This window comes from Poeciliopsis prolifica, unplaced genomic scaffold (genome assembly GCF_027474105.1).
Source record: "Poeciliopsis prolifica strain line A6 unplaced genomic scaffold, Auburn_PproV2 SCAFFOLD130, whole genome shotgun sequence".
Classification (NCBI taxonomy): domain Eukaryota; kingdom Metazoa; phylum Chordata; class Actinopteri; order Cyprinodontiformes; family Poeciliidae; genus Poeciliopsis; species Poeciliopsis prolifica.
The window spans coordinates 454131-475065 of NW_026562505.1; the positions used below are offsets into that span (position 1 = coordinate 454131).

The following is a 20935-nucleotide window of genomic DNA, read 5'->3' on the forward strand; positions in this document are numbered from 1 at the left end:
GTCAGATGACTATTTACCCCTCGATAATTACTCAGAAATAGTCCAAAGTAGGATGTATTCTCATTTATGGCTCCCAGAGATTCTCAAAGTCCCATTGTTTACCATTGGCGGTGTATGTTAGTTTTTCCAGTCTGAGCGAATTTGCAATTTCTTTCTTCCAGAGTCCAGGGAGTCCAGCTTCATCCAGCGTAAAGCAATAGATCATCAGGCTTGGAAGAAGTCTGGAGTCTATCAATTTAGTTTTTCTGTGATTGTTTAAATTCCACTGGGTATATTCCTAGAACACAGATTTTGACCTCCAATGGGACTTTCACCTTAAACAATTCAGATAGACACCCAATAACATCCCTTTAAAACTTCTGAATCTGCTACTACTAATGTACCCACTACTACTGCTGTTTCCTCCGCTGTTAAATCCAGCGTTTTAGTTGGATCGTCACATCGCGGAATAAATGGTAAAAGCAAAGGCGAAATATTTATTTGATTAACGTTGTCTTACTGATTATCTTTTATGGGCTGTGTATGTGGTGTGCTGACATTTGCCTTCTGTCAATTGCATCCTCTCTATCAGTTTGTCTAAAAATGCATCATCAATACCAGAGTTCTGTAACTTCGGGATAAAGATTTCAAATAAATAATTCAAATAAATTATTTGAATTTCTTTCTTAGACAGGAACCCAGTTCCTCCATTATTATTATTATTATCATCATCATCATCGTCACAGTTCTTTTGTCAAACAAAAGGAACTTTTGTTTGACAAAAGTTCCTTTTTCAAACAAGCATTTAGTGCAAGTATCTGAAAAATCACTGGACATATGATGAAGCCTAACTGGTGTTATATAGGTTCTCATGAGCCATTTAAATTGCAAAAGTTTAAATCTTGTGTTTATCGTTTGTTTTTGTGCTTTTAAACAGGCCTGATTCCATTCTTCCTTATTTATATGTCCGAAAGTCTCTCTCCAAGCGTCTAACTTGTCAATTGCTGAATCCTTGGAGCAGGGGTGCCCAAAGTCGGCCACAAGGGCCGGCATCCTGCATGTTTTAGTTCTCTCCCTGGTTTAATGCACCTGGATCCAATGAAAGCTTGTTAAAAGGCCTAAGAAGAACATTGACATATTGAAAAGGTTGTTACTACCACCAGGGAGAGAACTAAAACATGCAAGATGCCGGCCCTCGAGGACTGACTTTGGGGACCACTGCCTTAGAGGAAAGCATCAACAAATTATAGAACACCGAAAGAAAACCTTCTCCTTTTTAGTCCCAACACACACCTCTTTCATTTTTGGTGGAATGTCAACTATTCGTTTCAGTTTTGATGACATTTTTTTCAACTGTAACTATTTAAAAAAAATGTTTTGAGGGTTTTAAATACTCTTCTATACAACTGATCAAATGTAAGCAACATGCCATGAGCATATAAATCTTTAAATCTGAATGCCTTTGGTTTTTCATAGTTTAAATCCTCCATAATTTTTCCCTGGGTTAAACCTTTCATTACCCCAAAGGGATAAATTGTGATAGCTCTGGGCGGTCACGCATATGTTTATGTGCTGCATGCCAAGTTATAATTGTATTTTTTAAGAAAGGGTTCTTGTGGGTTTTTTAGTGTCTTTATATCCAAAGATATAGGAAGGTGTTTAAGGAGAAATCTGGAACAGATTGCTGTTCAATGTCTATCCAGGCTGGACACCAGCCATATAATACCATCTGGGATTAGGGACTTGAAGTCCACCTCTATCATAGGGCTAATAAAGTAGCTTCAGACAGAGTCTTGCTGACAGAGTCAGAGTCTTACTCCAAATAAATTGATTAAATAGTTTAAGACTGTCATATTATGAATCTGGCAGTGGCAATGGAATTGTTTGAAAATAGTACAAACATTTGGGCAAGATTGTCATTTTTAATAAATTTATTCAGCCTATCATGGGTATAGACGAATTTAACCATCTATTTAACATTTCTGTGACTTTTTCCACAAGGAAATTATCATTTGCTGTGCTTATTTCATTGAGGGATGGGGTGATCTTAATGTCCAAGTATGTAAAACCTTTTGCAATTTTAAATGGGGTAACCACAATAAACATTAACTCTGATTTAGAATTATTAATTTTATATCCTGAAAATTCACTGAATTCTTTTATTAGATTTAGGAAATTGGGAATACAGATCTTCAAATTACTTATGAAAAATATGATGTCACCTGCAAACAAGGAAATGGAATGATCTCTTCCTCCAATTCTAATACCTGATATTCCTGTATTTGCTCTAATAGCCACCGCCAGAGGTTCTTTTGCTTCTGGTCTGGTTGACCGTTGTAAATTAAAAGGTTTTGACATGCTATTATTGGTTAATACTTGTGCTGTGGGATCAGTATGTAGTAGTCGTATCCATTTTAGAAAAATTTCACCAAGTCCATATTTGGGGAGCACTTCAAACAGATTATTCCACTCTATTCTATCAAAAACTTGATGTGCATCCAATAATAACGTCGCTGTGTCCTTACAATTATGTTTTTCATGCAATGCATTAAGAACTTGTCTTACATTATGGTAGTCTTGTCTTGTTTGAATAAGTTCTTGTTGATGATCTATTATTAATTTGGGCAGGTATTTATGTAATCTTTGACAGAGTGCTGTATACAAAATCTTTGTATCACATCCCATAAGACAGATTCCTTTATAAGAGGAATCTAGCCGTAGCGCTCACTGTTCCAGTCAGTCTTTCCTATCCTATACTATCCAGCTTGACTCTGAAATCCGACTGGAGTGACTTTAGCTCTTCCAACACGTCAGCTATGCTAGCCATATTAGCGTCCTCACCGCACGTTGGACTCGGTGTTGTTTTGGTGGCTGTCTTGTCTTGAAAAAATGTCTTACTATTTCACAGACGAAGCTTTAGACATAACAGTGTCATATCTTACTTACAGCTTTTAGAAGGATTTTAAAAGGAAAATTCGAACACTGTCCAAGGAGTTATTCACTGTGCTGCCATTGGGGATTTCGATCACGTGATCCCCAGGAAGAGGCATGAATATTTTGAGAAATGAATTGTTGAAATAGGTTGGAGAACGTCAAAGTATTTAAGAAATGAAAAATGTAGCGAGAATTTTCAGAAGTGAGAATGCATTCTTTGTAAGGCAAAGTGCTGATATTGGCTTTCATTGACGTAGTTGTGTGACGAAAACGGAGTCATTTTGTTCGCAGAGAGGCATCTTCTTCCTGAAGCCGACACCATGCCTGGGCCAAACTATTTGCACACAGCTCTGTGTAAAATGTTCTGTGATTAGTTAGAAGTTTGTTGCTGTGCTTTTTGCAGAAGTGTGCTCAGACAGCAATGTTTATTTATTTTCTACTAGTACTCTCTTCCACTATCTGGTTTTTGTATCTGCAGGAGAAATGAATTTCTTTGAGGAACTTTGATCTGACTTGTTGAGGAATTATGTACATTTGTACAGTTCTTTCCTAAATAACTCCTATAAAAATAACACTGCTGAATGTTTAATATTTGCTGGACAGAAACTGTAACATCATTGTTCAGAGAGGAGGCTGTCTGTAGAAAAGTGGCGCTTTCTCTGTGAATGTTTCATAACAGCAAAACAGAGGAAGCTGGGGGTTGGGATCCCTGGAGGTAGAGGTACACATACAGAACCGAGAGCGGTGTCACTCAAAGTGGTCTGTGACATTGTATGAAATGTTACAGACCATCAATATGAACATACCGCAGCCACATTACCGAGTGTCAACTGTTGGGCTTTGGAAGGAGCATGCCGTGTCCTCTAAGAAGAATGCGCTACATTGTCTTTCAAATGAAAAGAATCAGTGTGAAGACATTATGCATTCTCACTGATTAAAAAATAATAATGCACACTTGTCCTGCCTCCCAATTATTTGCAATAGTCCAGAAAAGATCTGACTGAGCTGGTTCAAAATGTCCTGCTTCCCAATATGTGTATCTTTCATTGTTTCAGTAAATTCATAATTTATGGAATTTCCATTTCTGACAACTCGGTATAAACATAACTAAAATAAAGAAGTGTAATTAAATAAATTTTGACAATATTTCTTATGTTTTTGCATTGTATTCACGTTTGGATATTCAATTTCATATTTGATGTTTTGTAAATTTCAGCTGGGAGTAAATTACAGACAACAGGAAAGATGGAGGAGATGAGAGAAGAAATCAAAGGCGATACTTGTAAGCCGGCCGCACCCTCTTCTGCTTCCCCAGATGCTAAGGCTGATCTCTGTGATTCTCTATCCACATCGGCACTTATTGCTTTGCAGAGTGACGTCCAGCCTGTTGGTCATGACTATGTGGAAGAAGTAGGTGTTTATAAAGAAATGCTGTAGGTTGGTTATGGATAACCAACCCGCACTTGTGGTTTTTATCTGGGTTGGCTTTGAGTAGATATTGTGAATGTTTTTTTGCAGGTCAGAAACGATGAAGGCAAAGTCATTCGCTTTCACTGCAAGCTGTGTGAATGTAGCTTCAACGATCCCAATGCAAAGGAAATGCACCTGAAAGGACGGAGGCATCGCCTCCAGTATAAGGTTGGTGGCTGGCTAACTTTGCTGCAGTGAAATTTTCCTTCAATCTGTGCAAAATCCTGGAGAATTAAATTGAACTCAATGTCTGAAGATTATTAAGGACTACAAAAGCATTGCCTATTGATAGTTTGAAACTATTTTGTTCACATCAAACAAATTACAAGAACAGTAACTTAAGTTATTGGAACAACTGAGCCATACCTCCCAAAACATTGAGTGACATGCCTGCCTCAAAGTATGGTCAGATCACAGCAGGGTTTCCACCAGAAAACTTAAGCCTGGTGGTCGGGGTGCCGAAGCAGGGCATGCGGGACGCCAAGGTCGTCCATTATGTTTTGTATTAAAAGATGTTAAGTAGACAGGAAAAGTAAAAATAGTGCAGGGTACTTGTATGTTACTGGAAAATCACGAGTTAAATGCCACCTAAACCCACAACTAGTCTTAAAAACATCAAATCAAAAAATACAATTAAAATGAATATGAATTATTTGCAGTTATGTTTAATCCAAATTAAGTCAGCTGCTCCATCAGGCCCCCCCAGGGCTTCAGGGCCCCAGGCCTGATATTTTAACACAGACCACAGATGCAAATGAAACATTTGTTTATTGAGGTTATCAGTGCTGCTAAATTTTATGTAATTGTTTCAGCATACATAACTTAAAATATTTAAAATTAACATTTAAATATAAGATTTTAAGGAGCACGCATGTTTAGTTTGTATAAGTTCAAGAACAATATTCATACTTACACTGTTTGGTTACCATAGCTCCTCTCTGATGCTATGAGTTTAATCTTTGAGTTTGAGCTCTGTTTGTTCACAAATACAAATTAGTAAACTGAAATTATAACTTGTTTCTTCTTAGGTTGGCCAATTAAACTACTCCCCCTCTTCCAGATTTTACTAAATCGAACACAGAAGTTGTTAGAGGCACTGATGTTTTTAGCAGTAAAAGGAGCTCGAGAATCAAATTCTGCTCAAGGCCTTCCACAGTCTTGGACTGGCCCTGCGTGATGAGTTAAAATCTACTGCTCTGCAAACAGGGGATTTAATTTAATGCTGCAAATCTGGCTTTAGTAGCTCTTCCATTTTGTGTCTGAGTTTTTAATAAATTACCTCGAGCAACTTAATTATTAGTTGCTCAAGGTGACATTTCACTATTAGTTTAAACATTAGTTTAAACTAACTAGTTTTTCTGATCTCCGCACAGCCGCGCACATGAACAATGGCTGACTAAGTGGACAAAGCATTTAAAATAGTTTCATGCATTGTGTAACCAGAAAAAGAAATCAGAAAAAAACAAACAAACTATAAAACCAGCATGAAGGCAAGTGCAAAAGCTCCTCACCGGGCAGAACCTGCGTGATGAGGTTAGTGCTGGTTTGTTAATCACTAATGCACCGGCCAAACGGGAACATACCTAAACTTTACAGTGAAAACAGAACCACACAGTGGGCAGTGTGTTCAGATGTAATGCCCCACATAATTTTTTGTGGGGCATTTACATTGTCACATCATTCTCACTGCTCCCTCAGCATGACCTCTGAAAGCGTGTCTAAGTTAAGCAACCAGGTAACGCGGTGGGGTTAACCCTCTCCGGGCAGGTGTTGCAGATTTGCAACAACTTAGCCAGTCTTTTCAAGTAATTTGAGCCTGAGAGGGTTAAACTCCGACCTTGATTTCTTCAAAGAGACATAATTCCACACAGGGGTTGGTTGATAAATACCCATACAGGTCAGCCTGTGTCCAGTTTGAGTGAAAGGAGGAGCGCGCGATCCGTACTGAGGTAAATTTCAGAGATCAAGCAGCGGCAGCTTGCAAGGCAAAAGGCGCCACCTGTGTGATTGGTCTGCCCTCCGGCTTGATATGCATAAACTATAAACTTATTCATAAACTATCATTTGCTCTGCCAGTGAAACGCTCTGAGCAATTCAATCCGGATTTAATTAGGAGAAAAATCTATATTTTTTCCATCATTATTAATGTTTCTAAAAACAAGCAGTGCTTGGCTGGGCAGGGGCCATGGCGAGCTGCACTGGGGGAAATTCTGCAGAACATTAAGCTTTTTTTTTTTTTTTTTATGTTTTGTAGAAGAAGGTAAATCCCGATCTGCAGGTAGAAGTCAAGCCCAGCATCCGAGCCCGAAAGATTCAGGAAGAAAAGATGAGAAACAGATGCAGAAAGAAGAGTACTGGAGAAGAAGAGAAGAAGAGGAGCGCTGGAGGATGGAAATGAGGTATGGTTTTGTTCTGCTTTGGCTGTGAAACTCACTACACGCACATCATTGTGCTTCACTTGGGTCTGAGCAACATAACCTAATGTCATGCCTAGATGTCATGACATCTTTAGTTGTTCACCTCTGTGATGATGAATGGATGATAAAACCAACCTTGAGTCAACAGAGTAACAAAATTATGACAGCCCCACAACAGCTGATCCATATCATCTGTTGTGGTATGGATCGTTTACCATATGCATCGGTAAATGCATTCCACCTCACTGGTTTGGGCAGCACCATAAGACGAGTGCTATGACGCGAGATTCTCCAGGCTGTTGCTCTATAGCACATATGTCAAAGTCAAGGCCCGCGGGCCACATCAGGCCCGCGAGAGGGTTTTACCTGGCCCCCGTGATGATATTAATCTATTATTAGATCCGGCCCGCAGATATAATGTACGCACGAATACTACATTTCCCACAATGCAACGGGGACGTGCCGAGTCGGAGCATAGCGGGAGACCTTAATTTATTCAGCAGTCATTCAGCATCAGTCATTAGCATACCAGCAAAAGTTATCTTACAGATACCCATCAATGGCAAAACGAAAGGTGGACAGTGAAAACCGGGGGTTTCAAACAAGTGGGAGTTGGAGTACATGTTCACGGAGGTAGCTGGAAAACCTGTGTGTCTTCTGTGGAGAAAGTGTGGCGGTGATGAAAGAGTTTAATATGAGACGGCATCATGAAACAAAACACAAAGACAAAAACAAGATTCTGGACATGGAACAAAGGCTACAGAAGGTCGAGGAATTAAAACGAGGCCTCAAATCTCGACAGGGTCTGTTCAGAAAAGCCCAGTCACAAAGCGAGGCTGTTGTCAAGGCCCAGTTTTATTTTAGCAGAGGAGATCGCTAAATCAGCCCGGCCATTTACAGAGGGGGATTTCATCAAAAACTGTTTGCTTAAAGTCTGTGACGAACTTTGCCCAGACAAAAGACAGCTCTTTTCAAACATCAGCCTGAGCAGAAATACTATTGCTCATCGCGTAGACCTGTTGTCTGACAATCTAAAAGAGCAGCTTGTTACAAAGGGAAAAGATTTCATCGCATATTCCCTGGCTGTGGACGAGAGCACAGACATTTCTGACATTGCCCAGCTGTCAGTTTTCATCCGCGGAGTGGACTCCAGCCTAAACGTGACAGAGGAGTTGTTAGCGCTACGTCCTATGCATGGCACAACTATGGGACATGATTTGTATGAGGAGGTCTCAAGATGTGTAAACGAGATGGAGCTGCCTTGGGAAAAACTCGTGGGTCTGACAACAGACGGAGCACCTGCGATGTGTGGACATAGGAGTGGACTGGTGGCAAAGATACGGGAGAAGACGCAGAAGGAAAACGTCACACGTGAGCTAAACAGCTTATCACTGTATCATACACCAAGGTCGTTGTGTGGTAAAGCCTTGAAAATGAAAGATGTAATGAGCACCATCACATGCGCAGTTAACTTTATTAGAGCCAAAGGGTTAAATCACCGCCAGTTTAAGTCATTTCTGAGCGAGTTAGAAACGGAGCATGGTGATTTGCCCTATCACACTGAGGTGCGGTGGCTAAGCCAGGGAAAGGTGCTGCGCAGGTGTTTCGAGCTTCATGGGGAGATTTGTTTGTTCTTGGATAGCAAAGGGAAAGACACAACACAACTCCGAGACAAAAGGTTTCTGTGTGAAATGGCTTTTCTGTGTGACATTACGAGTCACCTGAACGCAATGAACCTGCAACTGCAGGGTCGGCTCATGTCATCTCTGAAATGTACAGTACAGTGAAGGCGTTTCAAACCAAACTGACTCTGTGGGAGGCACACATGCGGAAAGAAAACTTGAGCCACTTTCCAAGCTGTCAGACCATGAAAGATGAGCTATCTACCAGTATTTTCCCGAGCACAGAATTTGCTGATAAAATTAGTATACTCGCTGCTGACTTTCGACACCGATTTGCTGACTTTGAAGCACAAAAAACAGGTTTGCACTGCTCAGCAATCCATTTGCCATTGATGTGGAAAGCTCACCGCCAAACCTCCAAATGGAGTTGATTGAGCTACAATGCGATGATGCGCTGAAGGCAAATTACAAAGCAGTGGGTGCTGCGGAGTTTGTGCGCTTCCTTCCGGACACAATGCCCCAGCTGCGCACCCAGGCTGCTCAAACGTTGTCTATGTTTGGCAGTACATACCTGTGTGAACAACTGTTTTCATTAATGAAGCTGAACAAACATCACACAGAAGTCGACTTACTGCTGAACACCTTTACTCAGTTCTGAGGATTTCCTCAGCTCAGAGCCTGACCCCGAACTTTGATGAACTTGTGCAAAAGATGAAACACCACCAAGTATCAGCCTCAGCCTCAAACAAGTAATGTAGTGTTACAATAATACAGTATATGTAAATACAGTAATAATACAGTAATGTTTACTGTGCAATTACATATTTTGAGCATGATATGTCAACTGAAACAAAAAATCTGTATTTTCTCTTCTTTCTTATGCACTTTTTGTTACTGTGCACTATTTTATTTTTATATTTGTATCATGTTCGAATAAAAATTTCATTTCATATTTGAAGTTAATACTCTGTTCAAGTTTAAAAGTTAAATATGCACACAAAGAAGGTCTTGTTTTTGGTTGTTCCCCTCAGGGATTTTAAAGCTTTCTTGTCTGTGTTGACTATGTTGTTTTTGTTTGCCGACTCCGTTCCTGGGAGTGTTTCTTGTTTTTCGGCCTTTCATGGAAAATAGATCGTGAAGTGGACAATAGTCTTTTGATAAAATTGTCTCCTATTTAACAGAGAAAATGACTTTTGATTGTTATTATTTGTTAATCAGTATTCCTTTTTTCACACTAACCCAGAGAAAGCACAGAAAGGAAAGTCAATGTACATTTGAGCAGGACAGATGCAGTCCAGTGTGTTAATTGCTATTGGTTTTAAGTAACAAGAGATTTTTGCACTTTATTTTATTGTATTTCGAGGCAATATTTCTTTAATTATTCAGTTGAGTGAATGATAGAAAATTGATTATTATTTATTTCTTTGAAGTTGCCTAAATTCAGCCCATTTTTGCTAAATGAGAGAATATACTGATGGTGCCTTAAATAATATCACTTCATACATTTAATGTTCATGTTATGAGTTTTTTATATAAAGGACATTTGTATTTTGTGCCTGCTGAAATTAAAAATGACTGACAGAGTCATAAGAAAATATTGCTTTATTTATCCAATCATATTGTAATATATTTGTTATGCTTTCAGTAGGTTAAATCTTGGTTTCAATGAAGATTGGACAGTCTGGCCCTCGGCTTGTAGCCAAATGTTTTATTTGGCCCTCCGTCCATTTGACTTTGAAACCCCTGCTCTATAGTGATGGTGCCAAATACACTGCAGTGTGATCCGATAAGTCCATATCTCCTATTGCTGGGTTGCAGATGACATGGTACCGATGTCACACAATGAAGATGGGGGGTCAAAAAGTAAAAGCAGCCTGTTTACTTCTACTGTTCCAGCTTCAAAATTCCTAAGGTCTGTGTCATGTATGGAAGTTTCCAACCATTCCAATAGAAAGATAAACTTTATTTTTGTGTTCTGAAAGTAGTTGGTCACAAGGGAGTTGATTTTAAAGACAAGACTTACAGAAAAAAGTTGGAAAAAAGACCACTTTCTAATAGGTAAGGTTCATGTTTAAATTGTATTTTCAAGTACTCTTATGTAAGGTAAGATATATTATTTTTACACCCTAGCTTGGTTGAACCATGTTTTTAATGGGGTTTCTGCACCAGTGCACAAAGCAGCATGCATCAATCATAGCTTGTAATAGGTGCACACTGTTGGCCACCGCACACTGTAGTGGTTTGATCTTTGAAGTTTACAATGGCGCAGATTGCACGCCTCACTTTTTCTTCAAAATGGACACAGGCTGCCTTGTATGGACATTTATATGAACTCCCTGTGAGGAATTATGTTTGGAAAATTCTTCATTAAGGTACAAGTCAAGTTCGAAGGCCACAACGTTGTTCTGGTTAGCTCAATGTGAAGCACATTTTATAGCCTGTAGTTGCGCTTTAAGAGGGGTGCTTTGAGCATGCAGTGAGAATGATTTATCTTTGTGAACAAAGAACTATGTGTGGTCTCTGCAGGTACATCTTACACAGCTGTCCAGGGCATGGCCATGTGTCTGTGCTGATAAAGTTTATGTGTGTGTTCCTGTTTGACCAGTGGGTTGGTTAGTGGTTAATGAACCAGCACTAATCACTCATCATGCAGGTTCAGCCCAGTGAGGAGCTTTCACGCTCACCTTGTTGGCGCTTCAAAACAACATGGAGCATCTACAGCAAAAATGCTACCACTGCAAATCTTCAAACGTACTTGCTGTTTGCTACTAAAACATTAGTTTAGTAATATGAGTGGATCCATTCGATCCTCTTAAATCATTTACTGTTTTTCGATTTCATTTTTTCCTCACGCTGGTTTTATATTATTTTATTTAATCTTTTTGTGTTCTTTTTCCGGTTACACGATGCACCAAATCATATCAAATGCCAGTCAGCCAGAGTTCATGCGCACGACCCCCCGAAAATCTAAAGATCTCGTCCAGCTTTATTGTGCGTTCACACCAATAGCGTTTTGAGTGTCAGGCGCTTCTGATTTACTTAAAAGTCTATATGGAGACAAATAGGTGCATGTAGCCACGTCAATGTCCATTGCAGCGCGATTTGAACCAAAGTTTGACGCAGCTATCGCGTACGACGAACCACATAGACTTTGAATGTAAACCTGACGCACCTAATGCTCAAAACGTGTTTGGTGTGAACAACAAACACGTTGGTGTTCACAAACGTGTTTGGTGAACAAAACATAATTTGTTTGGCAGCGGCAGGAGGAACTGTCCTACTGCTACAGGCGAAGGTCCAAAGTGTACAAAATAGCGCAAGTGCGTTTTGCCCTGCCCTGGCACATAGCTAAAATCCAGTCATCATAGAGTAAGTGTTTTGACCATTTTTGGCTGTCTGACAATTTGAGCTTGGTAAAGAAATAAACCTAAAAATTAGAGAAAGACATGGCTGATAAAAATTAAGAGTTGAGACAGATAAAAAAGACAGATATGGAGGATGACATTGTCAAGGTTTTCTTTCTTAGGAATATTCTGTCAAATATGCAGACATATTCAAGACATTCAAGTATTTCTTTAATAACTACGAAATGTATTTTGTTTGCAATAATGATCTACAGTACAGATCAAAAGTTTGGACACAACCTTCTCATTCAATGGGTTTCCTTTATTTTCATGACTATTTATAAGGTAAGAAATCTCACTTATTAACCTGACAGGACACACCTGTGAAGTGAAAACCATTTCAGGTGACGACCTCTTGAAGCTATTCAAGAGAATGCAGAGTGTGTGCAGAGCAGTGATCACAGCAAAAGGTTGCTACTTTGAAGAAACTACAATATAACACTTTTTTGTTTAGTACATATTTCCACATGTGTTAATTCATAGTTTGATGCCTTCAGTGTGAATCTACAATGTCAATAGTCATGAAAACAAAGTAAACTCATTGAATGAAAAGGTGTGTCCACCTTTATTCTGTACTGTATACGTTGACTACAGCAATCAACCGTTCAGCAGACAAATCTAAAAGAAAGCAGCGGCGCACCAATTGCAATTTTCTGATCACCGATCTTTAATAAACCGGACTTGCTGATTTATTGTGTGTGTGCATGTGTGCACAAAATATTGTAAAACAGTCATTAGCTTGGAGTGGCCATTGTAAACTGTGCACAGAGAGAATTGACCTGGTTAGCCCTCTCTCAAAGCAGAGCCATAGGAGGCAGTGGCTGATTACTGTATAGGGCCAGCACATTGGATCAAACTCAGGGGTTCACGCCCTCCCAAGTCCGGCCCTGTTTCGCATGTACGATAATACTGTGACTAAAGACTCCAATATAGTGATGTGACATTCGCGAACGAGCTGATTCTTCTGAATGGCTCTTTACTATGATAAATAGTAAAGAGCCAGTTCTCAGTGAGAACCGTTTTTTGTTTTGCTCTGCGCACTCTGCATTTGCTATTATTCTATTTTATGAACAATATATATTTATTCAATCATCAAATAAGCCTCCAATTAAAAACTAGTGGTGTCGTGGTGTGTGTGTTCTCATATACATGTACAATCTTATTTACATTACTGCTAATGTTTTCTGTTTATGACATTATCATTATATGATTCCTCAATTAATTTACACTTTTCAATTCATACTTATCTGTGCGGGCTTTATTTTCAGATTTTTGTCATTTGTATTTCCTCTATCTGCCTGCACTTTTACATGATCACTATAATTTAACTTGGTGGGGTTCGGTCTTTCAATCGTACACTTTTCTTTATTAACCTGTTGTACCTGAGTCATGGAAAATTATACTGAAGGTCATGGAGAGTCATGGAATTTTTTTTTAAATACCAGTAGTATAACCCTATATGGTAGGGATGCTTTGATCAGGCTTTTTGCTACTGATTCCGATACTAATCATGCCTGAGGCCGATCTTTACCGATCAAAGATTTGCCCACTGGGAGCTGAACGCAACCTGTTGAATGTGAGCGGTAGCCAATCAGAAAGCTGCTTTCTGAGGGGAAACACGGAGGGAATCACGAACAGCTGACACGATGCAACCCGAAGTCCTGCAGACATCGGAGATGATATGTGGAAACATGAATGTTTATTCAACATTTTGTGCAAAGAAAATATAAATGACTAGAGGAGGAGTTGGAGCGAAATTTTTTGCTTTAGGTACAAATGATGCTATGTTACCTGGCAAAATGGAAAAATGATTTAGTTATGCACGTGCGTGCGTGTGTTCTATATACATACATATGTATAGTCTGTTGCTTGCTAAGACAAGCAACAGGCTGGGTAGGTGCAGGTCATTCAGAGTAACATAGAATCACAAAAATTAACAGTTACAAGTCTCTGGCTATAAAACAATCCCCAAAGTCTCTCTCTTTCGGTAGACATATCATAAGTCTGGCTCACGTCCTCAAACTTTAATAACTCCCATTGTTAATTATTTGAGAAAATGCGGTGATTCTCTTTTTTTGCCCATCTTCTGTATTTGTGGTCTATCGATGCTTGAAGGAAACTCGGGTGGTACGCAGGCCAACTCAATACTTCTATCTGTTTGATGAGATTAAACTTTTTAGTGACTTTTGCCCACTTTTTCAAAGAGAAACCTAAACACAGAGTGTGTAATTGGTATGCCCGGGGCAGCCCAGGACAGACTGTATAGGGAAGTCCTACCAGAAAAGATAAATGTCCTTCCATTTAGCCTCACATCCTGGGTTACACCAGCACACTTGAGGTCTATGTTGGGCAGATGAAGAATTTTTTGTGGGGCTTTTATAAAGCCTAATGGTGTTTGTATTTATTTGACTGCATTCACATTCGTTCAGACAAACAACATATCATTTACAGGCGATATGAAGAAGACATGTACTGGAGACGTATGGAGGAGGAGCAGCATCACTGGGACGATCGGCGTCGGATGTCTGATGGGGGGTACATACAGGGGCCCCCGGGCCCTCCTGGTCTTCTAGGAGTCCGACCAGGTCTGCCTGGTCTGCAGCCACAAGGTCCCATGGTGGGTCTCCATAAATTGTTCTGCTTTGTATTTTACACTAAGCCACAATGCAACATTTGCTTTACTGTCCAGTTGAACCATCGGAGCAAAGTGAAATCACATAAGCGAATTTATGAAAACACAGCATCTTTCAGATTCCATCCATTTGCTTAATGAACCTCTTAAATACAAGCTCTCTGGCTGAAAGATTGCAAAAAGCGGCACATTATACAAGAAACCCCCTCACCTCCACGCAATGCACGAATCAATGGGTGACTCCAAACCAGCCCCGTGTGGCCAGCCCGATTGGAACCACAGCTCCCAGGACTCCAGGGATCAGAATGTGATTGGGGTGGAAGTGCCAACGCCAATTCTGAGTTCGAAGCCAGACCAGGCCCTGCAGTTCGAAAGGGGTTAAAATATGTTGTTTTGGAGTGGTCTAGCCAAACCCTAGAGTTGTGTGCAATTCAGTGAAGGAATATTTTCACCGAGTATGAATATGTCTTTTTGCTGAATGTTGGAGAAATATGTTTTCAAATCAAGGGTGTACTCACTCTCTCCAGGAAAATCCAAAAGCAATTAATTGTTTCAGCCCTACTTCATTGCACTTAGATGGATGAGAATAAACATTTATTTTGTCTAGCTATTTTTTTTGCAATTTAAATAACTGAATCTACTTTAAAATCTGTTCCTTTCAGCCGCCCCGTCGTCCAGATTCTTCTGATGACCGATACATCATGACCAAGCATGCAGCCATTTACCCATCTGAAGAGGAGCTCCAGTCCATTCAGAAAATCGTGTCAATTACAGAGCGAGCCCTGAAACTTGTCTCTGACATAATCACAGATCAGGAACACGACAAAGAGGACGATAAAGAGAAGAAGGAACCGGCCAAAGACAGGTGCGGCATTTGTCTTAGACACAAGTGTTGTTCTTTGTCAGCCTGTTAAGACCAGATCTCTTGGTCGACTCTTACTGTCATTGTCTAAAACTGGAGATGAGTTTTTACTCCGCACTTTCAGTGTTACTCTTAATAAATGCTCGGGTAACAGTTAAGAGCTACTTGTTTGTTTTTTTGTGCACATTTCCATTGTCCATGTTTTTTTTTCCTCAACTCTCCAGAGTCCTAAAGGGTGTGATGAGGGTTGGTGTCCTGGCTAAAGGCCTTCTGCTCCGTGGAGACAAGAATGTCAACCTCGTGCTGCTCTGCTCTGACAAGCCCACAGAAAGTCTGCTGGCCTGCATTGTGGAACACCTCCCCAAACAACTAACGGTACTCTTTATATACATGTCTCCCAAATGAGTGTGCTAAATCTTACAGAAATAATAGATTTTATTTGTAGGTGCAGTTCTCGACACTCAAGGTCACCTTACATAATCAGGGTTTTTGCACGGTAGCCAAAGGTAGTAAAAGGTAATAAATTAAATAAGCTCAAATTAAAGCCAGTGAAAGGGTAGTAAGAATTAGGTCTGTCGCAATAAACGATAAATCAATTAATCGCACGATAAAACTATCGACCTGATTTTCATTATTGTCTATATCGTTTCTTCCTGCCTTTTTCTCTTACTGTTGATGACACTGAATGAAAAAAGGCTCAACTCCGGTGCTCTCCACTGACCCTCCCTTCCTTATTTCTTAGTGTAATGCCCAGCGCGCGCTGCACAATCTTGTGTCGCGGATTGTCGGCCCATTATTAAAACCTGAGAGACCATTAGCCGACAGAAATCCTAGCTATAACGGTTCAATCGAACCGTGTGGTGTCCAACAATGGACACAAAATAATAAGTCCAGTTCACTAATTTTGAAACCAGGCATTAATCAATTCCTTACTACAATCTTCCTGCAATGCATGTAGCTAGTGTCAGTCCTGACTGAATGAAAATCATTATAACCTATTTAGGGTCATGTTAACGAAGAACAGCTGAAAGGTTACCGGGTTTTCTGCTAGAAATTTCGCTCCAACTTCTCCCGTAGTTATTTATATTTTCTTTGCATAAAATGTTGTTTCCGATGTCTGCTGGGCTTCGGGTTGCATCGTGTCAGCTGTTCGTGATTCCCTCAGTGTTTCCCCTCAGAAAGCAGCTTTCTGATTGGCTACCGGTCACATTCAACAGGCTGCGTTAAGCTCTCAGTCTGGGCAAATCTTTGATTTAGATCGGAGCGGCCACAACGATCTATCGTAACACACAAGTGACAATCTCAGATCGAATAACGTTCTAAGATTGTCGTTCGGGGTAAAAAAATCCTGTAGTTTGAACTATTGCATCAGGCAGTCGGATGTCTTCTCTATTTAAATGTGATGATTACTGAAGGGCAATATACTATACAGACTTCATAATCTGCACTCTTGGTTGAATACAGCCTTTATTTCCACTTTGGCTTTATGTTGTTTAGTTTTTATTCAAGTACATTTATTGTTAATTGAGACTGAGAATCTATTTCATTTTTGGTTTTGGTTGTTTTATTTATGTTGTGTATCAGTCCCAGTGTTAAGTGTCTTTTGAAAGTAAAGTGTATCTATCTTTGGCAGGAAATCGCATGTATAATTACGTAATTTCCATTAAATCAATGTAAAAAGGTCTTCAAAATATTATCGTTTATCGCAATGATTTTTGAGACAATTTATCGCCCAGCAAAATCTGCTATCGTGTCAGGCCTAGTAAGAATGCAGGCCTGTAACTAAAGGTAGTAGAAAGTAGTACATTTTTAATCATCCCTTCAAAATATTTTTAATTTTCCATTGATGCTCACTTACTGTTTCAGTTCATTTTACTAAAATCTGTATAAATTATAACTAGCGTACTGGCAGGACTTGAGCTGTCACTGATAGACTCCAAGCTGTGCTTATGCATACTGTTGAGACGAGCTAGTCATTTTGTGCTTCGCCATAGGAAAATTTTAGTTTTCACAATTTTGGCTTGATGATCCGAGATTCAAAGACTTGAAATGACCAAAAGACATTTTGTAAAGTCCGCCAGTCCAAACTGGAAATGTATGACGAGGCCTGTCGCAATGAACAGTAAATCAATTAATCGCACAATAAATTGAAACTATTGACCTTATTTAATTATCGGCTTTATCGTTTCTTCCGGACTTTTTCTCTTTATTGATGACATTGAATGAAGAAAACTCCGGTGACCCTCCCTTCCTCATTTCCTTAGTGTAATGCCCATCGCACACGACACAATCTTAGAGCTGTCTGCCCATTGTCGGCCCATTTTCAAAACTTGAGAGACCACACATTAGCCGACAGAAATCCTAGGTATGACTGTTCGATTGGGTTCAATTGTGTCGTGTGGTGTCCAACAATGGGCACAAAATAATGACTACAAGTCCGGTTAACTAATTTTAAAACCAGGCATTGATCAATGCTTCACTACAATCTACCTGCAATGCATGTGGCTAGTGTCAGCGTAAAGTCCTGACTGAACGAGTGAAGAAGAGCTGAAAAGTTACCGAGTTTATCAACTGCGGTAGCAATTTTGCTCCAACTTCTCCCCTTGACGTTTACATATTCTTTGCACGAAATGTTGAATAAGCAGTCATGTTGTTTCCAGATATCATCACCGATGTCCGCTGGACTTGGGTTGCACCGTATCAGCTGTTTGGGATTTGCCTCCGTAATTTCCCCTCAGAAACCATAGAGGAGAATCCGTGCTTTCTGATTGGCTACCTGTCACATTCAACAGGCTGCGTTAACGCTCCCTGTTGGGGAAAACCCCTGATTTATATCGGAGCGACCATGATGATCTACCGAAATACACCACACTCTACAGGATGATCGGTTATGAAATCGCAAGCGACAATCTTAGAGAATGCCCGACATTCCAAGATCGTCCTAAGGGGAAAATCGGGGCAAAAAATTGTTTAAATAGAGATGCAACAGTTCACACTGTTGCATCAGGTGGTCAGATATGCCCGTCTTCTCTATTTAAATCTAATGATTACTGAAGGGTAATATAGTATACAGACTTCATGATCTGCATTCTTTTGGTTGAGTGCAGTATTTATTTCCTCTTTGGCTTCATGTTGTTTAGGTTTAATTCAACTACGTTTTTTGTGAATGGAGACTGAGAATCCATTTTGTTTGGTTGTTTTATTTATTTTGTTTCAGTTCCAGTGTTAAATGTTCTTTTGAAAATAATGTGCATCTATTTTTGGCAGTAAATCACATGCATTATCATTTCCATTAAATCAGTTTAAAATGGTCTTCAAATAATATGATCATTTATCACAATAATTTTTGAAACAATCGCTCAGCAGAATTTGTTATCGTAACAGGCCTATGTATGACCTTTCTTCACCTCTAAAGAGCTCAATAGAACTGAATTGTAATTTGACTCAACTGTGCTGTGTAGGTCATTCCATCACCTATATCTCCTTACCACAGCAGCTGACCTACACCTGATTTTTTTTTTAATGCTTCATGAGGGAGCACTAGTGGACAGGTGCAGGAACAGCACGAGGTAGTGATCAGGTAGTGTTGCTGAAACTGCTGTTAGACTGTTATATCTCCTACACAAAAAATTCACTGAGGAACCAACCTAATTGATTAATCATCATCGGGTGCCCTACAATACCCCATGGTCAAATGATGACATCACTTAAGCCGTGCTCACTGAGAACAGTAAGTGTCATGGTTTACTATGAATGCGCTGCCTTTTGTAAATTAAGCTGGACCAGCAAGGTTTTGAAAATCACACTAGAACTCCCCCTGGCGGATATTTTCTAACATTTTTTGGTGACGCTAAAAAAGAAAATAGAGATCCAGTATGGTGGAACGTAACACCAAAGAGTTCGTAAAATTAAGCGGATTACCTTGATATGTTGTGTTTCTGATAAGATTTGTTTGTAAGTATTGTTTAATAGTAAAAATAATAGTCGCTTTGTTTTGTGTAACGGTGGTTGAATAATTTGTACGTTTGTCATTTCTGAAAATTTTTTTATGTTTCTTTTTAAGCTCTCAATTAGCATGGCTAATTTGTAATGTTCGTTAGCTAATACTAAGCCTTGTAGATTACATTTTACAATGGCCAAAGTGAAGAAAGAAGTTTGAAAAATTTACGGCGAGGACAACATAAAAAAACATCAAAGTGGGTCACAACCACAAGGGAATATTCAGCACATCAGTCATGAGCCTGTAGTCAGATAAAGCAGATGACATGGAGAGCAAGGATAATGCAAGCAATACAGACAAGTTCTAAGTCTATAAACACGTACATCCAAACTTCCGTCCACTAGTTCCACAGCATTAAAAGGACAAGCAAAGCGGAGGCTGCACGTGCACAGCTGACATAATCAGAAAAAGAAGCAGACATAATGAAGCAGAAAAGTGAACTTGCATATTTTGAGTTATCAGAAGGCTGATGCAGCTGCACAAGCAGAAGTTGCAGTTCATGAAGAGGAGGATTTCTAAAAAATTGAACAGGACTATCGATCAGTGGGACTATCTGCCAGCCCAAAACAGCGTAGTGCGCAGTGTGTTCTAAAACATACAAGCCTGTTTTTTTTATTTTCCCTTGAAGACAGTCCTACAACGTTCTGCAGTGTGTGGTGTGTTGAATATGCCAATTTAAAATCTGGCATATTCAACATTGTGTTAGCCTGATTATCGCAGCCTGTGGGGTTTTCCCTGTCTGGGATCGAGAACGCAGCCTGTTGAATGTGATCCCAAACAGTAGCAGCTGAGAGTTGCCATGTCAATCTGCATCTACCAATTTGGGCTAGATGCAGGTTGGTAAAAATTAAATATAATATAATTCTTTTAACTCTTCTTCTTGTGAAGACAGAACAAAGTAGCAATGGAAAAAATCAATTCAAAAGCTTTTCATTATATTTTATTAGTTGAGAACAATATTTTACACGCAAAAATTCTCATTCAGGGAGAAAGGGTTTTATTTTTTGGATAATCATGTTTCACTGGTAACAGAAATGTGTAAATGCATTATAAGGTGGTAAATATTTATTTAGATAAGAATTTTATAATTTATAATGTTAGCTCATTATTTCAAACATTTCCTAGGTAAATTTGGGAAATAGCTGAATTTTATTTTATGGAATAACCATGAATACATATTTTCTGTATTGACAGAATGTGTTACAATTGGTAGACTGCTACTTAAAGAAAAACTTACAGTAAAAAAAAAAAGAAGCAAAAAACGGCAGTGTTTAGAATGACTGCCACAATATTCTAGTCAGGGTTAGAGCGGTTTTTAACCCTCGTCCCCTAAATCAGTGGTTCCCAACCCCCGGGCCACGGACCAATTGGTACCAGGCCGCGCAAGAAATAATTAAATATTTCCGTTTTATTTTGAAACTCCTTTAACCGGATTCTCTCGGTTACATATTGTACAACAACTAAGCCCACAAGCAGCAAAATGAGCAAGAAACAAATTGCATGTCTTTGGAAAGTTTTTTTGCGAAGGGAAAAGGCCCAGAGAAGAGACGGGAGAATGGATTTATCCCAGACCGGTTGGTGATTCCCACATTCCAAGCTGCTCTGCATGATACGG

The 20935-nt window shown here is 39.5% G+C and overlaps 1 protein-coding gene across 1 annotated transcript in view; it reads left to right on the plus strand.

Annotated features, from left to right (window-relative positions):
- The window catches only part of zfr (zinc finger RNA binding protein), a 45968-nt gene that overhangs the window by 13864 nt on the left and 11169 nt on the right, over positions 1 to 20935 (plus strand). The window contains 7 exon segments of the mRNA XM_055024834.1: positions 4130 to 4323; positions 4432 to 4551; positions 6638 to 6710; positions 6713 to 6782; positions 14278 to 14443; positions 15121 to 15323; positions 15545 to 15695. Coding sequence (XP_054880809.1) covers positions 4130 to 4323; positions 4432 to 4551; positions 6638 to 6710; positions 6713 to 6782; positions 14278 to 14443; positions 15121 to 15323; positions 15545 to 15695 — 977 coding nt within the window.